Source organism: Saccoglossus kowalevskii, chromosome 17 (genome assembly GCF_978046115.1).
Source record: "Saccoglossus kowalevskii chromosome 17, keSacKowa6.1, whole genome shotgun sequence".
NCBI classification, from domain to species: Eukaryota; Metazoa; Hemichordata; class Enteropneusta; family Harrimaniidae; genus Saccoglossus; species Saccoglossus kowalevskii.
The window spans coordinates 26,042,886-26,061,919 of NC_140657.1; the positions used below are offsets into that span (position 1 = coordinate 26,042,886).

At 35.6% G+C, this 19,034-nt stretch overlaps 1 protein-coding gene across 1 annotated transcript; it reads right to left on the minus strand.

Annotated features, from left to right (window-relative positions):
• Positions 1–15,637: 15,637 nt before the first annotated feature.
• Positions 15,638–17,385, minus strand: LOC144363933 (uncharacterized). The gene is made up of 3 exons (XM_078014257.2): positions 17,337–17,385; positions 17,068–17,155; positions 15,638–16,862 (listed from the first exon to the last, which is right to left on the minus strand). The coding sequence occupies exons 1-3, from the start codon at positions 17,383–17,385 to the stop codon at positions 15,638–15,640; spliced, it is 1,362 nt and encodes a 453-aa protein (XP_077870383.2).
• Positions 17,386–19,034: the final 1,649 nt, after the last annotated feature.

Here is a 19,034-nt window from a genome sequence, read left to right on the forward strand (position 1 = left end):
TTTTCTTTAGATATCTTTCATCAGAAATTGTGGTTTGTCAGCAGCAACAATAACAGAAATAAATCTTGATGCTGACCTGCCAAAATATATTTTTGGTCGCCAAAGGCTTACCTAAAGAATATACAAAATATTTAAATATTAAAGGGAAGACATGATTATTTTATTAGTGGTTGATGAAGTTCATACAGTTCCAAAGTGGTAAGTATATCGCTCATTAACAGCACATTGTACCACAGCGTTTTAGAATGTGTTGTTTAAAACCATAACCATCGAATATGAGATCAAAGCATAGGCATCATCAAATATGCTACAAATTAAAGCGGGAGCATTGTCACCTGTGCACATGCAGGAATTGAGGCTCAAGTGATGATAAACAACACGTTAAAAATTGTGAAGGCTCATGGGTAGATGCTTATTTGTAAACAATGTCACGCTATGGCCATCTGCCATGCGCAGGTGATGACTCTCCACTTTTAACTACACGTATAACAATTTGATTTTCCCGAAACTGCCCAATTTGTGACAGTGATGGTAAAAATTATTTAAATAATGCTTTACAAAAATTTGTTCACACTCCTTCCAAGTTCAAATCCTCAAGCCCTAACACAGAGGAAAAATGAATTATTCATAAAATAAGTTACACATGTTGAGTATCTTCATTTTTGCTCTTTACAGGGGAAAGCCGACTATTGCTCAAAGTAACAAAGGCAGGCGCAAAAAGCAGGAATGTGCACTCAGAGAGTATTTTTCCCATTTGGGAGAACTATAATCCTATTTTCCTGAAGTGCAAGTACTGGCATTGACAGCAACAGCATCCAAATTGTTACAGTCACAGATCAAGGACAGTCTCTCCATTTCAGACTGTAAAAATATAAATGTGTGTCCCAATAAGGCTAATGTTAGATACGGTGTTTTGAAAATTGTACTTGATATCCCCTCAACTTTTTACTGTATGGTTGATAAGTTGAGAGAGGAAACTGACCAGTTTCCACGTACACTTGTCTACTGTCCATCACTTGATTATACATCTAGATTATATGATTACTTTAAATGGGAATATATCCTGCCTCAATTTCTTACATTGGAATGTACCACAGCGAAACTGATTCTGTGATATAAGAGTCTCACTTAAAAGAAATTATGAAAGTGTCTCATTCAGAGTTGCATATTATTTTTTGTACAACAGCTCTTAGAATGGGTATTAATTGATATGAGAAATTTTCATCATGTTATTCATTATGGTACTTCATTTGATTTAGAATCGTATGTACAGGAATCAGGGAGAGTTGGGAGAGATGACAAACCACCTCATTCTGTTATTTTGTATCATACTTAAGAAACACAAATGTATGCAGACGAGTGAAACTTTATGAAGATTTTGCTTCAAGTCTGGAAATAAATCAATTGAAAGACAAAGTATTATATCACAGTTGTGATATTTGTGCACCTAAGTGTTCGTTTGGACATTGCAAAGATGAGACTAGTTATATTGAAAGACAGTCTTATTCATTACTTTGCTGATATAGATAGTGATAGCAGTGACAGTGTATAGTCTGATGCAATAATTGAGAATAGATCATCAAGCACTGGTACAGAGGACTGAATGTTCCATTGATAATAGCATGGTGATAGCAGCGTAAAGTTGGTATAATCAGATTGGCATTGTATTTGTATTATATTTGTTATCCAACAGATTCAAACACATATCTCAGAATATGTGAAAATTCTTATTTTGGGGATATTTTAATCTAATGTTGATACGATGCCAAGTAGATTTTGGCAAACTTCAATAATAAATAACTAATTAAATTTGTAAAACCTTTTTTCACCCATTTTTTCCTCAGTATGAGTTAGACTACCAGTGTCATATTTTTGTTAAAGTTGCACAGAAATTGTAGTTAAAAGCTCTATCTTGCATATGAAATATTACCTGTAGTACCAAATTTCCTTTATTAGATCTGGTTCCATGTTGGGAAAACATGTACAGAAACATCAGTTACAGTTTTTTAATAAATTATTAACAATTGCCAATGTGTCTTAATTGCTGTGAAAACAGTTTTATATTTTGTTCCCTATACACATTTAGAACTATAAAACCATGTACTTAGGGTGATCCCTGTAGACAATACAACTGAATTTTATTTTTTGACCAAAAAATTGATTCTAACAGGCTAAAAACAATCATATCAGTTTTGCTGGGCACAGCCAACCATTTTTCAATCCAATAATTTCATCTGTATTCCGGATCTTCTTTCTGGTGTATCCACTAGCAAGATTTCCAGCTTTATTAAAAAACTCATCTTTTAAAATCGATATAGTAGCTAACAAACAGAAACAATCTGAAACTAGAAGAAACAAAATTAATAATTAGTTCACTTGTATTTACAGCTCCTATTAACGTCACGATAACTTATTCAATATGGCGACAAACACGGGGATTTTGCTGTAGTTTCCCCTTTTCCGCGGTTTGGTCGTGAAATCGACCAATTTATAACCATCGTCCTCAAAATAATTGATGAAAATGTTTCAGAACCCATCGACAGTACAAAATTGAGGCGAAAATAATGAAAAACGGCTGTTACGGCTCGACCTGAATTCCGGTCGGTAAAAGGTACCTCCATGAATAGGGTAACTCGCATGGGATGGAACTGTATCTCTCTTGTTTCGCGTTAACACCACGACGAACGAAACACCCGACAGCGAAACCAAGCGAGCTACAGAACTGCAGCTAACCTCCGACGCAAAATAACAAGCGTGATTGCTTGAGATCCATCATTGAATGAATACTAACAAAATTGCTTCAATTTTCACAATATCATATCATACATACACTGTCAGTTGACTAAAGTTGTCTCTCGTTTTTTTTTACCAAGAAACGAATCTATAAATACATAATATACTTACCAATAACAACTCCGAAATCTTCACGCTGACGAAAAACAAAATAGCGACCATAACAAAAACAATTGCACTCGCGTAATCTTGCACATGTTACAATGAATTTGATTGGCTGCTGTTTTTCTCGTAAATTGTGAGACCGGGACGAGAGTTCCTATGCTGGTTGTCTAGATCCAGGTGGCTTTCACGAACAATAATTGCAGAAAAATAATTGTAACATCAAAAAATAATTAAAATAATTAATAATTATAGTAAATAATTAAAATAAATAATAATTATAGTAATTATATAAAAAAATAAGCCAACAAGGATCTTATTTTAATCACAGATTGCGTACTGAGTGAATATAAAAAAGAATTTACAGTTACCATTGAATATCGTGTATATTGTTTTCAGTACTACTAGTTCCATACGATAAAGATGAATAGCACCAATGATATAATAACAATTAGTATATTATCTATATATAATGTTCACAGTTTTCAATTTATATAAGTTGATTGGGACACGAAGGTTAGCAACTGTTAACCCCTTAAACCGTTTCTAATTGATGAATATAGCCCAAATGATATAGATATATAGAAAAAGTTGTCATATTGTCTGTCAAAAATTGAGAAATATATAATCCCGTGAATCGCAGTATATTCAATTTTATTCGAGACTTGAGACAGTAGCTTTTTCCAATAACCTTGCAGTCATTGGCGATCCAGGTTTTAACGCGTCACGTTCATACAGAAGGCTCCTATAGAATAAAGAGTACAACGATTAGTAAACACACCATTTACTTTGAACACTATCTCCAAGCTATAAAAAATACTTTGCATGATCTTTAAACGTTTTTGCTTAGCGTAGAGGATCACGTGCGTGCATGATCGACGCTGCGCATCGGACGGCGCACTCTATTCGCGCTTTCGACATGAAATGCGGTATCACCCAACACACTGACGGTGTCTAATGAATAAAAGCGGTCAAAGGACAAACTGCTCTCTGATTTCGTAGCCAATATTGCCTGATTGTAAGTAGTTTCGCGGCATTGGTGTGCCATTGTACACTCGATTAGTGCGACTTTCACACCATTTTACATAGAATTGACGATTCATTCAACGCTGTGGTTTTGTACCTTGCAAGTAGATGATGTTCCATTTCCGGTGACTTCAATACGGAATGAATGAGCATCAAGTTAAACAAATCTCTCTGGGTAAAAACAGACAACGTACCTTACCATCAAATATTCAATTTTGTGTGCGACTATGGAAAATATTTAATATTAAAAATTATGCTAATTCAATAAATCATTGATAAAAGGCCTGAAACCTGAAGAAGGCCAGATACTACTACATCAGCCTCATTATGTGCACCAGTCCTTCCACTTCCCTTCAGCATTGACCCAATGTATTTCAACGCTGTCAACTCAATATGTAACCTACCGAACATTAGTACAAACTTATTCACCCCATATTTATTTCTGGCCAGTGTCACATTATTTGTTTTGCCAATGTGTAAAATGGTGGCAACACTGTGTGTTTGATCTCACAGAAGTGGCAGCAAAGCATTGATGCTGGTCGCATTGATGAATCATATTCAAGTCTGATTTCTTCTTGGAAAAGACTGGGGGATGTTAATATGACTCTGGAGGATCAGAAACCTTTTTTATCCGATTCTTTGTAATAACACAGGGCAAAGTACAAGCTTTGTTTTAATTCTCTAAACATGGCTGCTGGAAAAATGAAATGCTTGTGCCGTGGATCTGTTTGGTGTTGTTATTGATGGGTTGCAGTCTGTGTTGTCAAGAGCAGATGACACACACCTCTGTCTTCCACATATTGGTTTACAACATTCTCACCCAGCTGTCTAGATATTTCCAACAATCTGCCATACGATATGCTGATTTCATTCTCATGTGTTCCATCTACTTGGAGTAACAGTTGTACTGTACCTGTTTCGCTGTGGCCACATCTGACTGCACAATACCATGGTCCAGATGGGACACTATGTCCACCCCATGCTCAATACTGCAAACAATGTGCAGAAGAGTTCGGGAAATGACTTCGTTTTCAATCTCTTTCTGGAACACCTCACTGAATTTTGAGCCAACACTCTTTGCCAGATAATACCAGATGATTAACTTTCTCGTATTCATTAGCATCAGACAGAATTTACATCTTTTCTGAATGCTAAAAGAACATCTCGCCCTTCAAGCTCAGGGATCCTAAAGAGTAACTGCTCCTTTAACCTAGTGAATTCCACATTTAGTTGTTGTATCTGACACATTTATAATGAGGCTAGATCAGCAAGTCTAAATATCACATGTGTTGTTTATGTACCAGCAAACTTGCTAACTTTCTTGCTATAATATAGATGACATACTCGAAATGAAAACTTTTTTCCCATTGACTACTGTAATTCTCCTCTTTATCGCATTGAGATGTGATCTCTCCAAGTAGTATAAATCTGTCAAGCATTGATGGCGGTACTTCAGTTCTTGGGCAACGACAACACCAGAACTTAACTTTGCTAGAAACTGTCCATTGTTTAGGAACCTGAACACACTTTTACATTGATTAACCCTTCCATTTACCTGCACGGTCATTTTGCATTTTAAATTTCATATTTTATATTCTTCTTCACATAAGAAGCACTGTATTTGTGTAGGCTCGGAGATCCTGCCCACGTTTCTCCTTTTGCGCCCGATGTACTGGCGTAACTGCTCTTTTCTATGATCTTGTCAGTTCTGTATTATTGAACAAACGTTTGGAGATGTTGTGATATTTTGTTTTATTTCGTATTAATGTGATTTCCATTCCCTGTCCTTCATCTTGCCGTGCTGGATTGAATGGTATAGAGATATAATTGAAAGCACAACACAATAGAAAATCTTGTGCTATTTTACTACATCCAGCATAGTCCTGTTTTCCCTTGAATGAGCTGAAAGGTGAAATCAATGTTTCATAACTTTTGTCGAACTGACAAAGGCAGCATTTACTCCAGTCAGTGTTTTGTTTTGGCATTGAGAGCAAGTCTTTGTAGTGGTGTAAGCCGGGCCGGGTTTAATCTTTTTACCACCCTTGGTCACTTCCACAAAAGTTGAGAAATGGCAGCCGTATCGGATTTATTGATGGCCAGCACTTGTTCTGAAAAAGTTCCTTACAGAAAATATTAATACCAAATGTCACCATATCAACTGAACAATTCAGACAAATAACCAAATTTAGCTGCTCTACTATCTCCAATTAATAGACAGAGATTAGCCTAATACCAAGGCTGTTCACAGTCAGGCCTTCCTAGATTAAACATAGTGTATCTCTCACTAAAACAATTATTCAACTCCAGTGTATTGTTTACCTCTATTGTGTGACAATCAATATAACCATATAACCATATAACGGCAACTGTTAACAAATGTTTAACCGATAGGACCCAAGGCTATTTTTAAAATACAAATGACGAGTGCAAATTCCATCTTGTACAGCTATTATAATTGTTTAACTGTGTCGTGAAAATAACTTCCCAATTGTTCGCTAAAATGTTGTGTCACGAAAATTAAGACAGCGTGTAATACAGGCGAGGGTTTTGGAAGAGTGATTCGGGAATAAATCCTCATTTCGAAGAAGTTTCAAGGCATGGTCCTGAAACCTAATATTTTATGACAGTTCTAAAGTTAGACATTATGCAGGTGCACCGCCTGTTTGATTTCATACTTTACTTTAATAGCCTTGCAACGATATGCAACGGAGGTTGTATGAGTTTGAACATTTGTAACACCATACTTCTCTAAGATACTCATATACAGTTTCGCCAATGACAGGCAGACAGACGTGTGTTTTTCAAACGACATGTTCCTAACTTATTGTTCCGTGGTCACTTGGGAAATCTACATTAACCCTTATGTTTCTGTTTATACGAAGTGATCTGTCATGTTATATTACGTGTTACATTAGTGTGCCTTAAGGTTATGATCATCGTTAATTTCATGATAAAACAATGTAAACTCACCAAGTACGTTAAAAGAGATACGACACAACAACCGTGATTACTTCAAACAGGATATCAATCATCAAGTATAAGTAAGCTATCCGGGTGTTTGTGTAAAGCACTGATTTTATAAGTTAAACATTTACACATATTTGTATAACAATGACACTTTTATCGTTACTATGTATTTAGTAAACCATACAACTGCTGCAAATACTAGTAGTGTATATAACAATGGTCCGTTGAGTCCGTTGGGACCGCTAGTTTACTTCCTGTCTACAACATGTCTAGCCTGGAATCCAGCCATCACAAGTATACTCAAGAATGGACTGGTGGATCGCTATGTAACTATTGACTCATAGTTATGTGTCCTCACTGATTGGCAGAGTCCATAAAAACAAGCATGCGTATACTGATCTTTTCTATTTAATATTCGTAGACTTTTCAAAGTTTTTCAAACATATGGGGCATCTAGTCTACAACATGTTCAATCAAAGTTTAACATTATTTATTAGGTTTGTGCTGCTATTTAAAAATTATAAATACTTGTATTAATCATACAATTATATTGAATTACAGATGGAGTGATTTCAAACAGATTTTGTCTGCTTTTTTTTAAGATAGCAACATCCGAAACAACTGCACAGGCGGCGAGTTATGCCGAACGCCAGGAGCTCTGCCGACAAACTGGATGGTGGAAACTGAAAATATGTCATTGAAAATAGCGATTGATGCACCGATTCATGATTTGTTCGTCATGAAATATAGTAAAGACTGCACAGAGGAAAGTGCATCCTATAATGGCGGGGAGTGATCACGATACGATACAATTTGACACGACGACGAACTCGTCGGTGACAGGTAATTCCGCCCTTATACAGACACACAGACTGAAGGTGAGTACGATGATTTTGAGATGAATACAAATATCAACCTTCAACAACAAATGAAATTTATGGTTTTCAAAGATTGTGTTTTCAAAATATTTACATAGATGCCAAAAATACGAGAAGCAGTGCTTGATAAAGAAGGTCGGGTTAAATTACTAACAGCTCGTAGAATTTGCAGTAATTTTCACTGTGACGTTTGGCAAAATGACTTCTCAACAAAAATGTAAATACTAACTAAACTGATCACCACATTCAAATTAAAGCCACAATGAAGAAAGATTACCCTAAAATATCGCACAAATTTGATGTATGACATTTAGCAAAATCAGTGGTCAAAAAAGCTTTGGGATTTTGGTAAGGGAGAAACCACTTTTCAAATCTTCGACGGGTACAATCGATATCCACACACCTTACGGCTTCGTGTAACGAATGCGAGAAAGTACTCAAATAGAAGTAGATATCAGTTTTGAAACACACAGCGAATGGGAATCGAGTGGGAATCGCAACCTTCATAAATGTCCACGTATCACTGAAGACTGTGGCGATGGACAAAAATATATTGGAAGCAGCGGGAAAGCTGACAGAATTCTGCCACACCGGAAACCTGAAATTATGTCATTCTTTGTTAACAAAATACTGCCCCAAGCGTCAACATTTTTCATAGCAACCAGTTTGTATTTCAAATTAAAAATTATTGTGAATTATTAGTTCGTTATGTGTGTATCAAATTGTTTTTATTTAGTTACACATATATTAACTTTGTCAGTATGTCAATCTCAGTTATTTATATTCATGCTAATTGTTTCTATGTGTATCGCTTACGGGATGGTGGCGCGAATGCATCAGATAAGGAACCTAATTCTGGGAAAGAAAACAGGCATCAGTTAAATCTGGCGAAAATGATGGGCAACGTAGATATTACATTGTCTTTCCCAAGAACAGAAAATAGTGGGTGGCTAGGCCTGTCATGGAAGTCAAATCATATTCGTACATATATAAGATTAGGCACTCAGTTCTTAAAAGGAAACAAAGCGGTACGACTGGCGGCAATATCAATTTGCCGGAATTACCTTCGAACATAGCCCCTGTTCCTAAACCAGATGCAGACGTAATTCGATTACATGCTACAAGATTTGGTGCAAAAATAGCCTAGTGAAGATTCATATCACTGGGTTACAAGACGTCCCGGACATTTCCGAGTTTCAATTCTATTCTTTTACTATTAAAAAAGATGCGATATATGCATCACAATACATCTTTTTTAGTCGCGATATTTCGTTTTATTTCGAGCGTCGCATAATTTTAGTACTTTAATGTAGGAAGTTTCTCATCATTTGCCAACCTGTAAGTTTCGACCACACACATATGTTTTATATCTTATCGAACGAGTTATATGTATTTATATATTTTTACTATAACTGATGTACTTGTATTTATTTACTCAAAAAGCACGTTACAATTATGATTTAATAATATTTATATACTAATAACAGATTTATATCGATCTCCAAAAAATTTTCCCGTGTTTGCTACGTATGAATTATTAGAAAATAAATACACCTACTTAGAACAAACTATTAAACCTTGGAGTCTAGTTTTCCAAAATTCATCGCTTTTATTGTCTTTTAATTCGCCTACACTGTACACTGATCAAATTGATAAGGCTTTATCCCACATAATGTAGGCATATCAGATTTAACATCATTTTATTAATCACACTCACTACTAATCAGGTTGTCCATAGTTTTGCTACCGCGCGTCACGGTCGTATATGAACGTGTATACAATAGCGGTATGATTTAGACATCATGCTCACAAGTGACCACATTGACCAACGCCCCCTAGAGCCGAAATGACGCCAGAACGTTAGTCGTCTATTCCTCAGCTTGGCTGGTTCCCGCCTCAAGTGTCATGGCGCACCAAGCCACAAGAGACCGATAACTAGTTACGGTTCTGATTAGCGCGTCAAGTTTTCATTCTTTGTTCTATTTTCCCTGGGTTACCTGACGTCAGCGCTTGCACTCGTCGTCGTTCTATATATAAAGCATGGGTTTCTCACGCTCTCAAAAGTAGCACGTGTATAAAACGTTTTTGATATAATTTGAACAAAAATAGCCAGAAATGTTAGAACCACCTCAAGTATGAAGTCTAAGCAGGGGAATGAATAGACGCAGCGTTATTACAGTATTACAAACACGTTTACGCAGAACGGAACTTGGAATGATTTCAAATTACGTCACTTGGTCACGTGACTTTGAGCCGGTATACCGACCCAGTGGAACAATATGGCGATTACTAGTTACCTGATTGCCACTCGTCATGGGTTTGAATAAATAATTGGCTGGTCATGTGATTTCATTATATATGTGCATATGTAATGTTGCAAACAAAGTCCCTGCATCTCTAATCTCTTTCTGGAACACCTAACTGATTTTTGTCTTGTGAGCCACCATCCTTTGCCAGATGAATAACTTTCCTGTACTCTCAAGCATCAGACAGAATTTACGTCTTTTCTGAATGCTAAACGCACATCTTGTCCTTCAAACTCAGAGATCCTAGAACGTAACTGCTCCTTTAACCTAGTGTAATTGACCTCTGGGGCTTACACACTTAGTTATTGTAACTGATACTTTCATAATGAAGCTAGATCAGTAAGTCTAAATACCACATGTGTTGTTTATGTACCAGCACACTTGCTAACTTGCTTGCTATAATATAGTTGACATGCTAAATCTGTGGCACGTACGCTTGAGACGTACGGTGTGGGGTGCATGCGATTTGGATCGTACCATTATTTGAGAGGGGATAAGCACACGCGTACATGAACTTAAAGGGGAGCAGAGGTGTGGCTTTTGACACTCTGTACATGAAATCTGAGATCTATGAATGGATTCTGTCGATAAAAATAACTTGTGTGTGCTGCGAAATGCCCTAAATATCGGGTATAAAACGGGCTGTGAAGCAGACGACAAACTTCCGCTTTTCCTGGTGTCATTTCGCCTCTAGAGGGCCAGTCAAATGACGTCATCAGTGAACAATGATAATTGAAGCCATTCATGCTAGTACGCCAATCCCATAGAAATGCTACTATGAAAGACCTTGTTAACTGACTACTTAAAAGTTGAAACATGGCGAAATGTTGTGCGCATGAATGCCATAACGATTCATGTTAAGTTTCTCGAAATCGCAAATAAAAAATCACGTTGTTGGTTGCGAGAAATCGGCGGAAGAACTAACCTGAAAGTGAAGACAGTACAGCGTTCTGGCTATAGTAAGGCGGGTTGGGAAAATTCAAAAGATAAACTTGTATTCAGTATTTCTACTAGTAGGAAGGATTCTAGCTGTTTACAAATTATATATAATCGGTGTGTTGTGATACGTTCTATATCATCTGCTTCAATTACAAACAGTTATTATGTAATCATCGGGTTGATATGGGATGAGATGTGGTACGGTCTGTCATCGGCTTCAATTGCAAGCAGATGATAAGTTACTGTCGTGTTGTGATACTATTATGTTCTATGTCATCTGCTACAAATACAAGCGAATGATATGAAATCTTGAGGTTGTGATACGTTCTTTGTTATCTGCTTCAATTACAAGCTGATGAAATGTAATCGTCGTGTTGTGATACGTTTTTTGGCATCTGCTTCAATTACAAGCGAATGATATGTAATCGTCATATTGTGATACGTCATATGCCATCTGCTTCAATTACAAGCGGATGATATACAATTGTGGTACTGTGGTACGTTCAGTGTCACCTGCTTCTATTAGTTACAAGTGGATGATATACAATCGTCAGGTTCTGATACGTTCTATAATATCATATGCTGCAATTACAAGCAGATAGTATGTGGTCATCGAGTTGCGGTACTGTAGTACGTTCAGTCTCATCTGCTTCAATTACAAGCGGATGATATGTAATCGGTGTGTTGTGATACGTCATATACAACCTGCTTAATTTACAAGCGTATGATATACAATCGTCGGGTTGTACGTTCTTTGTCATCTGCTTTAAATTCAAGCGGATGGTCTGTAGTCGTCGGGTTGTGGTACTGTGGTATGTTCAGTGCCACCTGCTTCAATTTCAAACGGATGATATGCAATCTTCTGGTTGTGATACACTCTATGTCATCTGTTTCAGTTAAAGTCGGATGGTATAAGATAATCGCTCTGTGAAACGTTCTATATCATCGCTATGATTCCAAGCCCAAATTATATATATATTTAATTTTTCGATATAATTAACCCTGAATTTCACATCCGTGTACGTAATGTGACAACTATTACGATGAATGATATTCCAAAAATACTAAACACAAAATATGAGAGTAATCTGAATAGTGGTTGAATAATGGGTGTCAAGAAAAAAATTGTGGAAATGTTTATTAAAATCCAGTAAGCAATTCGTCAACAAAAGTAAAATGCATATATAAATAAAACCAATAAATCAGAATGAGATCCCCTAGCCTGCCGTGGAATAACGATTACCAAAAATATGAAATATTGTTTTCAACAATTAAACAAAATAAAATAGGCCACAAAGGCTCATATCGGCCCAAAATAAACACATCAGAATAAGCAAGGCTATTATATTTTATTTATATATATATATATTATTAGATTATTTACAAAGCTTGAATCGCCACAAACTACGACCGTTTACGTACGCCGTTTGAATCAGGGTAAGCATGGTCTCTGGGTTCAAGCGAGCGGCTAAGTTTCTAATAATATCATAAGCTATGGTTTATAGCATTCACTAACAGCGCATTCCAATAGTGAAGCAGTTAGTGTTATCACTGCAATTCTTGTAAAATAGCTAAAGACAGTTCATCAATATATAACTGAATAACACATAGTTCAACTTCACTAGAAAAGAATCACTACTTAGCTGGGTTGTCATCGGAGTTAGTACCTCTAGCGTATTTGTACAAAAAAAGTATAACCACGTGCTTTGCTGTCCATTTAAATACATGTGATTTCCAGTTACCTGATTGTGCTCTACTAAACTCACTAACCTTACCATGCCCCAATTATACTACAACTTAGATGCTGAGCAACAGTGACTGTTGCTAGACAGACTTTCTTATTGTAAATAAGCTGGGTTTTGTGATCAGTGATCCAATGAATGTGCTAACTTATATCAGCGTACAATATTTTACACAAGCCTTCAAATAGTTTTCATTAAAACTCAGCAAGGTAAAAATGCAATTAACAAATTACAAACAATGAAATTACCAAATTACAAATAATCAAATTTGAATTAATGAATGTACAGTACAGACAATTAAAAAATTAATGTAAATTGCTTTGAGTCTTGATAACAGTGTTCTTCTTGAGTACAACGGCCGTCTAATAATTTGATCTTCATGCACTGCAAACGCTGAACATAGTGGCTTATAACTGTTCACTACTTGAGAAAGTTGTTTTTCAGCTTCCAGTAATGTGTATATCGTACTGTTACGATCCTGCGTAGAGATTTTACTAACAGCTTTTTATCTCTACTGTCGACTTTGTCGCGTGGAGTTTATCATGTGAGTGATTGTCCGTTGTCGTCCGCCGTCCATGTCAACTTGTAACTTTTTTGACTTCTTCTTTAAAACACAATTCTTATTGCTTTGATACTTGGTGTAAATGTGCCTTGGCAAGATTTATTTTTTCGTGGTAATATCTTCAATTTTCTAATTTTGATAAATATTTCTGTTATTTTTGGTAAAAAGTAATATTTTCGACTTCTTGTTAAAAACGACAAGTTCAATTGCTTTGATATTATACATATAGGTACTACAGGTATACCTCTCAGATTTGTTCTTTTCGTGATGATATCTTCAATTCTCAATTCAATTTTGATGTGCATTGCTATCAGCGGAGCTATCTCTATAACTAGCTATAAAGATCTATAAATCGGTTCACAACGTTTTTCATTTCGACATTCATTTAATGTATCCCTGCGAGGAAAACATGTATAATAATAAGGCTATTGCGAGGATTCTGCTAGGTATGCACATAGACAGTACGCGGTCTTATCGACTTCCATCGTTCGATACTCCTACTGTACTGCCCTTGTGCATACCTTGCAGTATCCTCGTAATAACCTAGTATTATGCAAATCACATTTAAAATTATAAGTAAATTAACAGGGTTGTGCATTATTTCCTGATTCATTTTTTACCCACATTTCTTACTAAAATACATTTATAACTTTGCTGTTTTTGTTTTTTTGGAATAATTATTTATTGTAACAAAGCATGATCTAAGAGATGTGGTGATCATAATTAAATATGTCAGAAAATGTAGCACTTGCTATGTTGTTTTCAATCAGGGCTAGCATAGTATAAATACCAATATGTGAATACCAATATTTTGAAAATGTTATTTGGTCAGGTGGTTTTGCGGCAGGTTTGGTCCCAAGACCCATTTAACCCATTCTGCCAGTTTAGACATTCTGATTTGTTGTTGCAAATAAATCGTAATACAAATTTCAGCAGTGACTATATTAGATTGAAAAAAACGGTTGAAATACCTTAAAACTAATCACATCAGTCTGAAATTTGGTTTGCCATACCTATGTAACAAGAGCATTAATGTAGTTCGCGCTTTACGATTGGTAACGTGATTTGGTCACCATCATTGATTTGTGCAAGCTGACTGAACTCCATTAATCCGACTCCTCAATGCAGATGTAAGATTCTCGACAATCATGTGATCGTTCGACTCTCCTATGATTACAAAATTTTTGAATTGTTTTACGATTTGCATATCATTTTTAATTATGCAATGCTGAGGTATGATATTTTGCAGAACTGAAATTTATGAGTATGGTGACCTAATTTTGCTGCCATATTGCATTGTCAAAACATAAGACGCTTCAATAAAATACAAGTTTCTGGAAATAATTAATCACTATTTTTGATATTATCGCCGTTCCACACTTATCAATCAAAAACGTACCACCTTGATGACACTTTTCTGGGTTTTGGGCAATCCTAAATGGTTTTTGTACACCACTGTTATATTGAAACCGGTTTCACGAATAAAAACGTCATGGATCACGTGACTATTGTATAACAAACTGAAACAGTTTAATATTATTTTCAATTTCTTATCATATTAGGATGAATTTAGCTGTTTTTTGTTGGGGTACCAATGTCATATGGATTATCAAAATCACAAATAAAACTTACCATTCCGCCGAGAAACAACAAATACATAATTTTTCTCAACAAAACTTGTTGTCACATATGTGGTGACTACCTTGACATCTAGAAAAACCATTATGGCACTTGGTTTACTACCATGATGAATTAACAAAGAAAACCTGAATATTAATCACTTGGGTTTATATCAAATGATGCGAAATTTTAATTATATCCTTTATTTCCCTTATAGTTTCAACTCTGGAAAGTTTACCCGTCCGGTGACACAATTTAGTAGGCATAATATATTTAAAAATACTTCTGGTGAATATGACAATATATTATTTGTGTTAACTTGTATATAATTCACAAATAACAGATTCAGATTTGGTTAAATGACAGAGGAAAACTAAGAAAAAGTGCAATAAAAAATCAGTAATCAATATCGAATACTGTCGTTTGTATTCGCTAAAATAATCCTCGTACGTTACTGTGAACAAGTTACGAACAGGAAAATATAAATTGTGAATGAGTGAGTGAAATACTACTACTGAGATATCTTTTGAATCAATCTTGGGAGGGAAGATTGAGTATCTAGTTTAGGATAATTTGGGATATTTAGAACAAAAATAGCAAACAATAATATTAATTTACTGCTCGAATGTGAAAATGTTGTGTACACGTCCAAAACATTACTCGTCTTCTACAACTATACATGTTTTTTTTTATCAAATGGTCTTACTCTTCACATACGCGTTTAAATACATCTTGGGTATCTATGATTTTCTGGCACTCTTTCAAACGGTCACGTATAGACTTTGCTCTGTCAAATGCCGTGTCATACATGGTCAATATATCACTGATTGCCTTTGACCATGCATTTACATCTTCGTCGAATCCAACATCGTTCTTCCCGACTTTGACAATCACACTGTTTGCATAATCAGCAAATTCTTCTTTCAAAAAGTCAGCCAGACCCGAGTTCTCGGTAACAAGTACTGGAATTCCAGCTGCTATGGCTTCGAGGCCGACCAAACCAAATGGTTCGCTTCTGGATGGCATAATACAGAGATGGCTCTGCTGTAGATGGGTACGAATTTTAGCTTGGGTTCCATAAGGATAGAGTTTGACGTCAAGATACCTGTATTTGTCATTAAATGATTTAACGCTCTTATCGACTTCATCATGCTGACCTTCGGGGACTCCTAGGATGATAAAAGCAGGTACTTTCCCTTGTATGGTGTCGAAACTGTCGGACACTTCCCCCATAGCTTTGACTATAGTGTCAATTCCTTTCAGTTTTTCTACCCCAAGAATTCGTCCGAATATTATAACTTGTTGCTTACCACCTTCATTCGGTTTGTGAATTTGAAGTTGGAATAACGCTTCATCAGGTTTGGGTAGAAATATATGATGAGTGTAATTGTCCTCGTGCGCACGAAACTTGTTTTCAAAATGCCCGTACATGCGTGGACCCACAGAGAAGATAACAACTTCTAATTGGTTGTGAACAGCCGCTTCAAATAATTTTGATTCTTTTTCTTGTACTCTCTGTGGTGTCCAGCTATCTTTGTAAGCTTCAGTATCTTCTGGTATTACATGATTGAATAGAATTACCTTTTTTGTTTTGAGTTTACCGCCCAAATATGTTGCTGCATCGCCTGTGATTGGAAGATGTCCGACAACAGCTTTAATGTTAGGGATCTGCGTGAGGTTTGGAAAAAATGATTCATGGTTAATAAACCAATCCAATTTAGGCTCAGTGTCCCGTAGACATGGTCTTAGATTTGGTTCAATGAGAATTACATCCATCTTTTTGGCATCTTTTCTATCTTCATCAGTTGCATATAGCGTAAGAGCATAAACCTTAAGAAAGGTTTCCGTAGCAAGTTTCACCACCTGCCGATGGATTGTTGAGATGCCACCTTTAGCGGTTCCCCACTCATCGTTAATCAGCAAGATGCTGCAAAGTGCAAAAAAAGGTGATGAAGTGAGCAACTGGTATAGAAACAAATCAAAGATTATTAATAAATTCAACAACAGAATGAACATAATGATTGATAGTGGTTTCATCATGGAAAGCACAAGACATAATTGCATCGCAAATGTAAATATGATGTATGTTATGAAGTCATTATTTCGATAAATGTCCAGGAGCACATCGTTACCTTTCATTTCTCAGTTTCTCACAAGAATCGCCATTATGAGGACAATAATTGCTTGCATATCCACCGAGTGTGTTTAGTAGTAAGAATCCTAATATAATAAAATATAAACGATCATATAAAAACACATACTGTATTTACCAAACGCTTGATTTCGAACGTTAAATGGGAACACCAAAACAACGGTATTCACGGGGTTAGTATTCTGTATGTATCATATTATATTATATAGTGTTTCTATATAATTGACCTCATTAGTGTTTTTAGATTACCTGACAAACACGTGAAGTACAAGTGCAGAGAACTTTTGCGATGGAACATCTTTGGTATTTTTTTCCTGTGACAGGAGCACCTAGACGATGGCAAAATAGAAAATAACTGTAACTCATGCATATCATTTTATTTATCACACATTCTACAAGTCACCAATGGTACAAAACAACTATTTCTTATCCACATTAACTAAAATGAATGCACTCTAATATTTTGAAGGTTGCTGTAAATGCAAACATTTAAAGCAGCAGGACAGCAGAAAGGCAGTACAGTCAAGAATAAATTCAAACATTTTTTAAAAAGTTCATTGCTATTACCCTTTGCTATTTGTGTAAGAACTATTCCTGCTAAACATTGATAATAGTGTATCGCTTTCCGGGCCAGTACCCCTAATATAGTGCCAATTTCAGCGAATAAAATGAATAAACAAAGAACAAAGGCCTAATACAGGTTGTTATTTCAGAATGTGAGGTTGAAATTAAACTTCACTAATTAGTGAACAATCACCATATTATTACAAAGAATGCCAGGTGTCAACAGTATGAAAGCCAGTAGTTAGTTTTGAGTTCTTGGAATTATGGCAGTTTTCATTGAAATGTTATTGCGTGTCAGTTCAAACTGGGCTGCTATCAGATCTTAATCTTGTTTCATTTTTATACTGAGTGAGTGCGGCTTTGCAAAACAGTTAAATAGTTAGAAACAAGATGCTTTGTGAACAGAAAACTAAGAAAGTACCCTTTTCACGTGTTAAAGTGAATGATAAAATCATAATTGGTAATGTATATATGTTTGTAAGCAGTCTCAGTTTTTCGGACTATTGAGCCTTGTTCATATCATTCTGATTTTCCACTTTAGGAGCTCAAGCTTTAAGATGCTTGGAGTCTTATGATTGTCATTCAGATTTTCCTCTTTCTCTTCCTCTTCCTCTTCCGCTGTATTTTCTTGATACCGTTTCAGAAAATTCCTGAACTAATGTTATTACTTTTCTAGGTAATGACAAAGAATAATATGAGATGGCGCACCGGATTTTTCTAAATGACAATTGTTCACGTGGTTGGCAGCCATACTGCTTAGAAGCAAAACCAAAAGTGGTCAATTTAACAGTTTTCCTCAGAGTCTAAGCGACGTGACTTCAGTGAGATATGGTCTACTATTATCACGAATAAAAAAAGCATGTCAAGTGAAATTTTGCGATATGATTAATATTCCATAAATATTCTGAACTAATAATCCTACTAATTTATAATTTTATAGATATCAAGTATGTAATTAGTATATTCAAGTTTGTATTTGTTTAACAATTGGTCAAGTGATACGGCGGCCATGCTGGATTTAAAACAGTGTGTGCCCCATTATCATACTTGTATTGCCTCAACAAGGTAATTTTTTTGTTATAACGTCGATATATTTTCTATCAATATTACAATTATGTGTATAATTACGTCATGTGACGTGTTGGTTATAGTTATTCGTCTGTATTCGTTTGTACTTTCATTTTCTCAACAAGGTCATTTTTTTGTTATAACATCGATATATGTTCTATCAATATTACAATTATGTGTATAATTACGTTTTGGTTGTTGTTATTCGTTTGTAATTAAGCATGTAAAGTGTGTATAAAAAGTTTGATTGTGCGGAAATGTACATCAATGCGAAGCAGATTGCACAAATATGCTGACAACAAATGAAGTTCAACG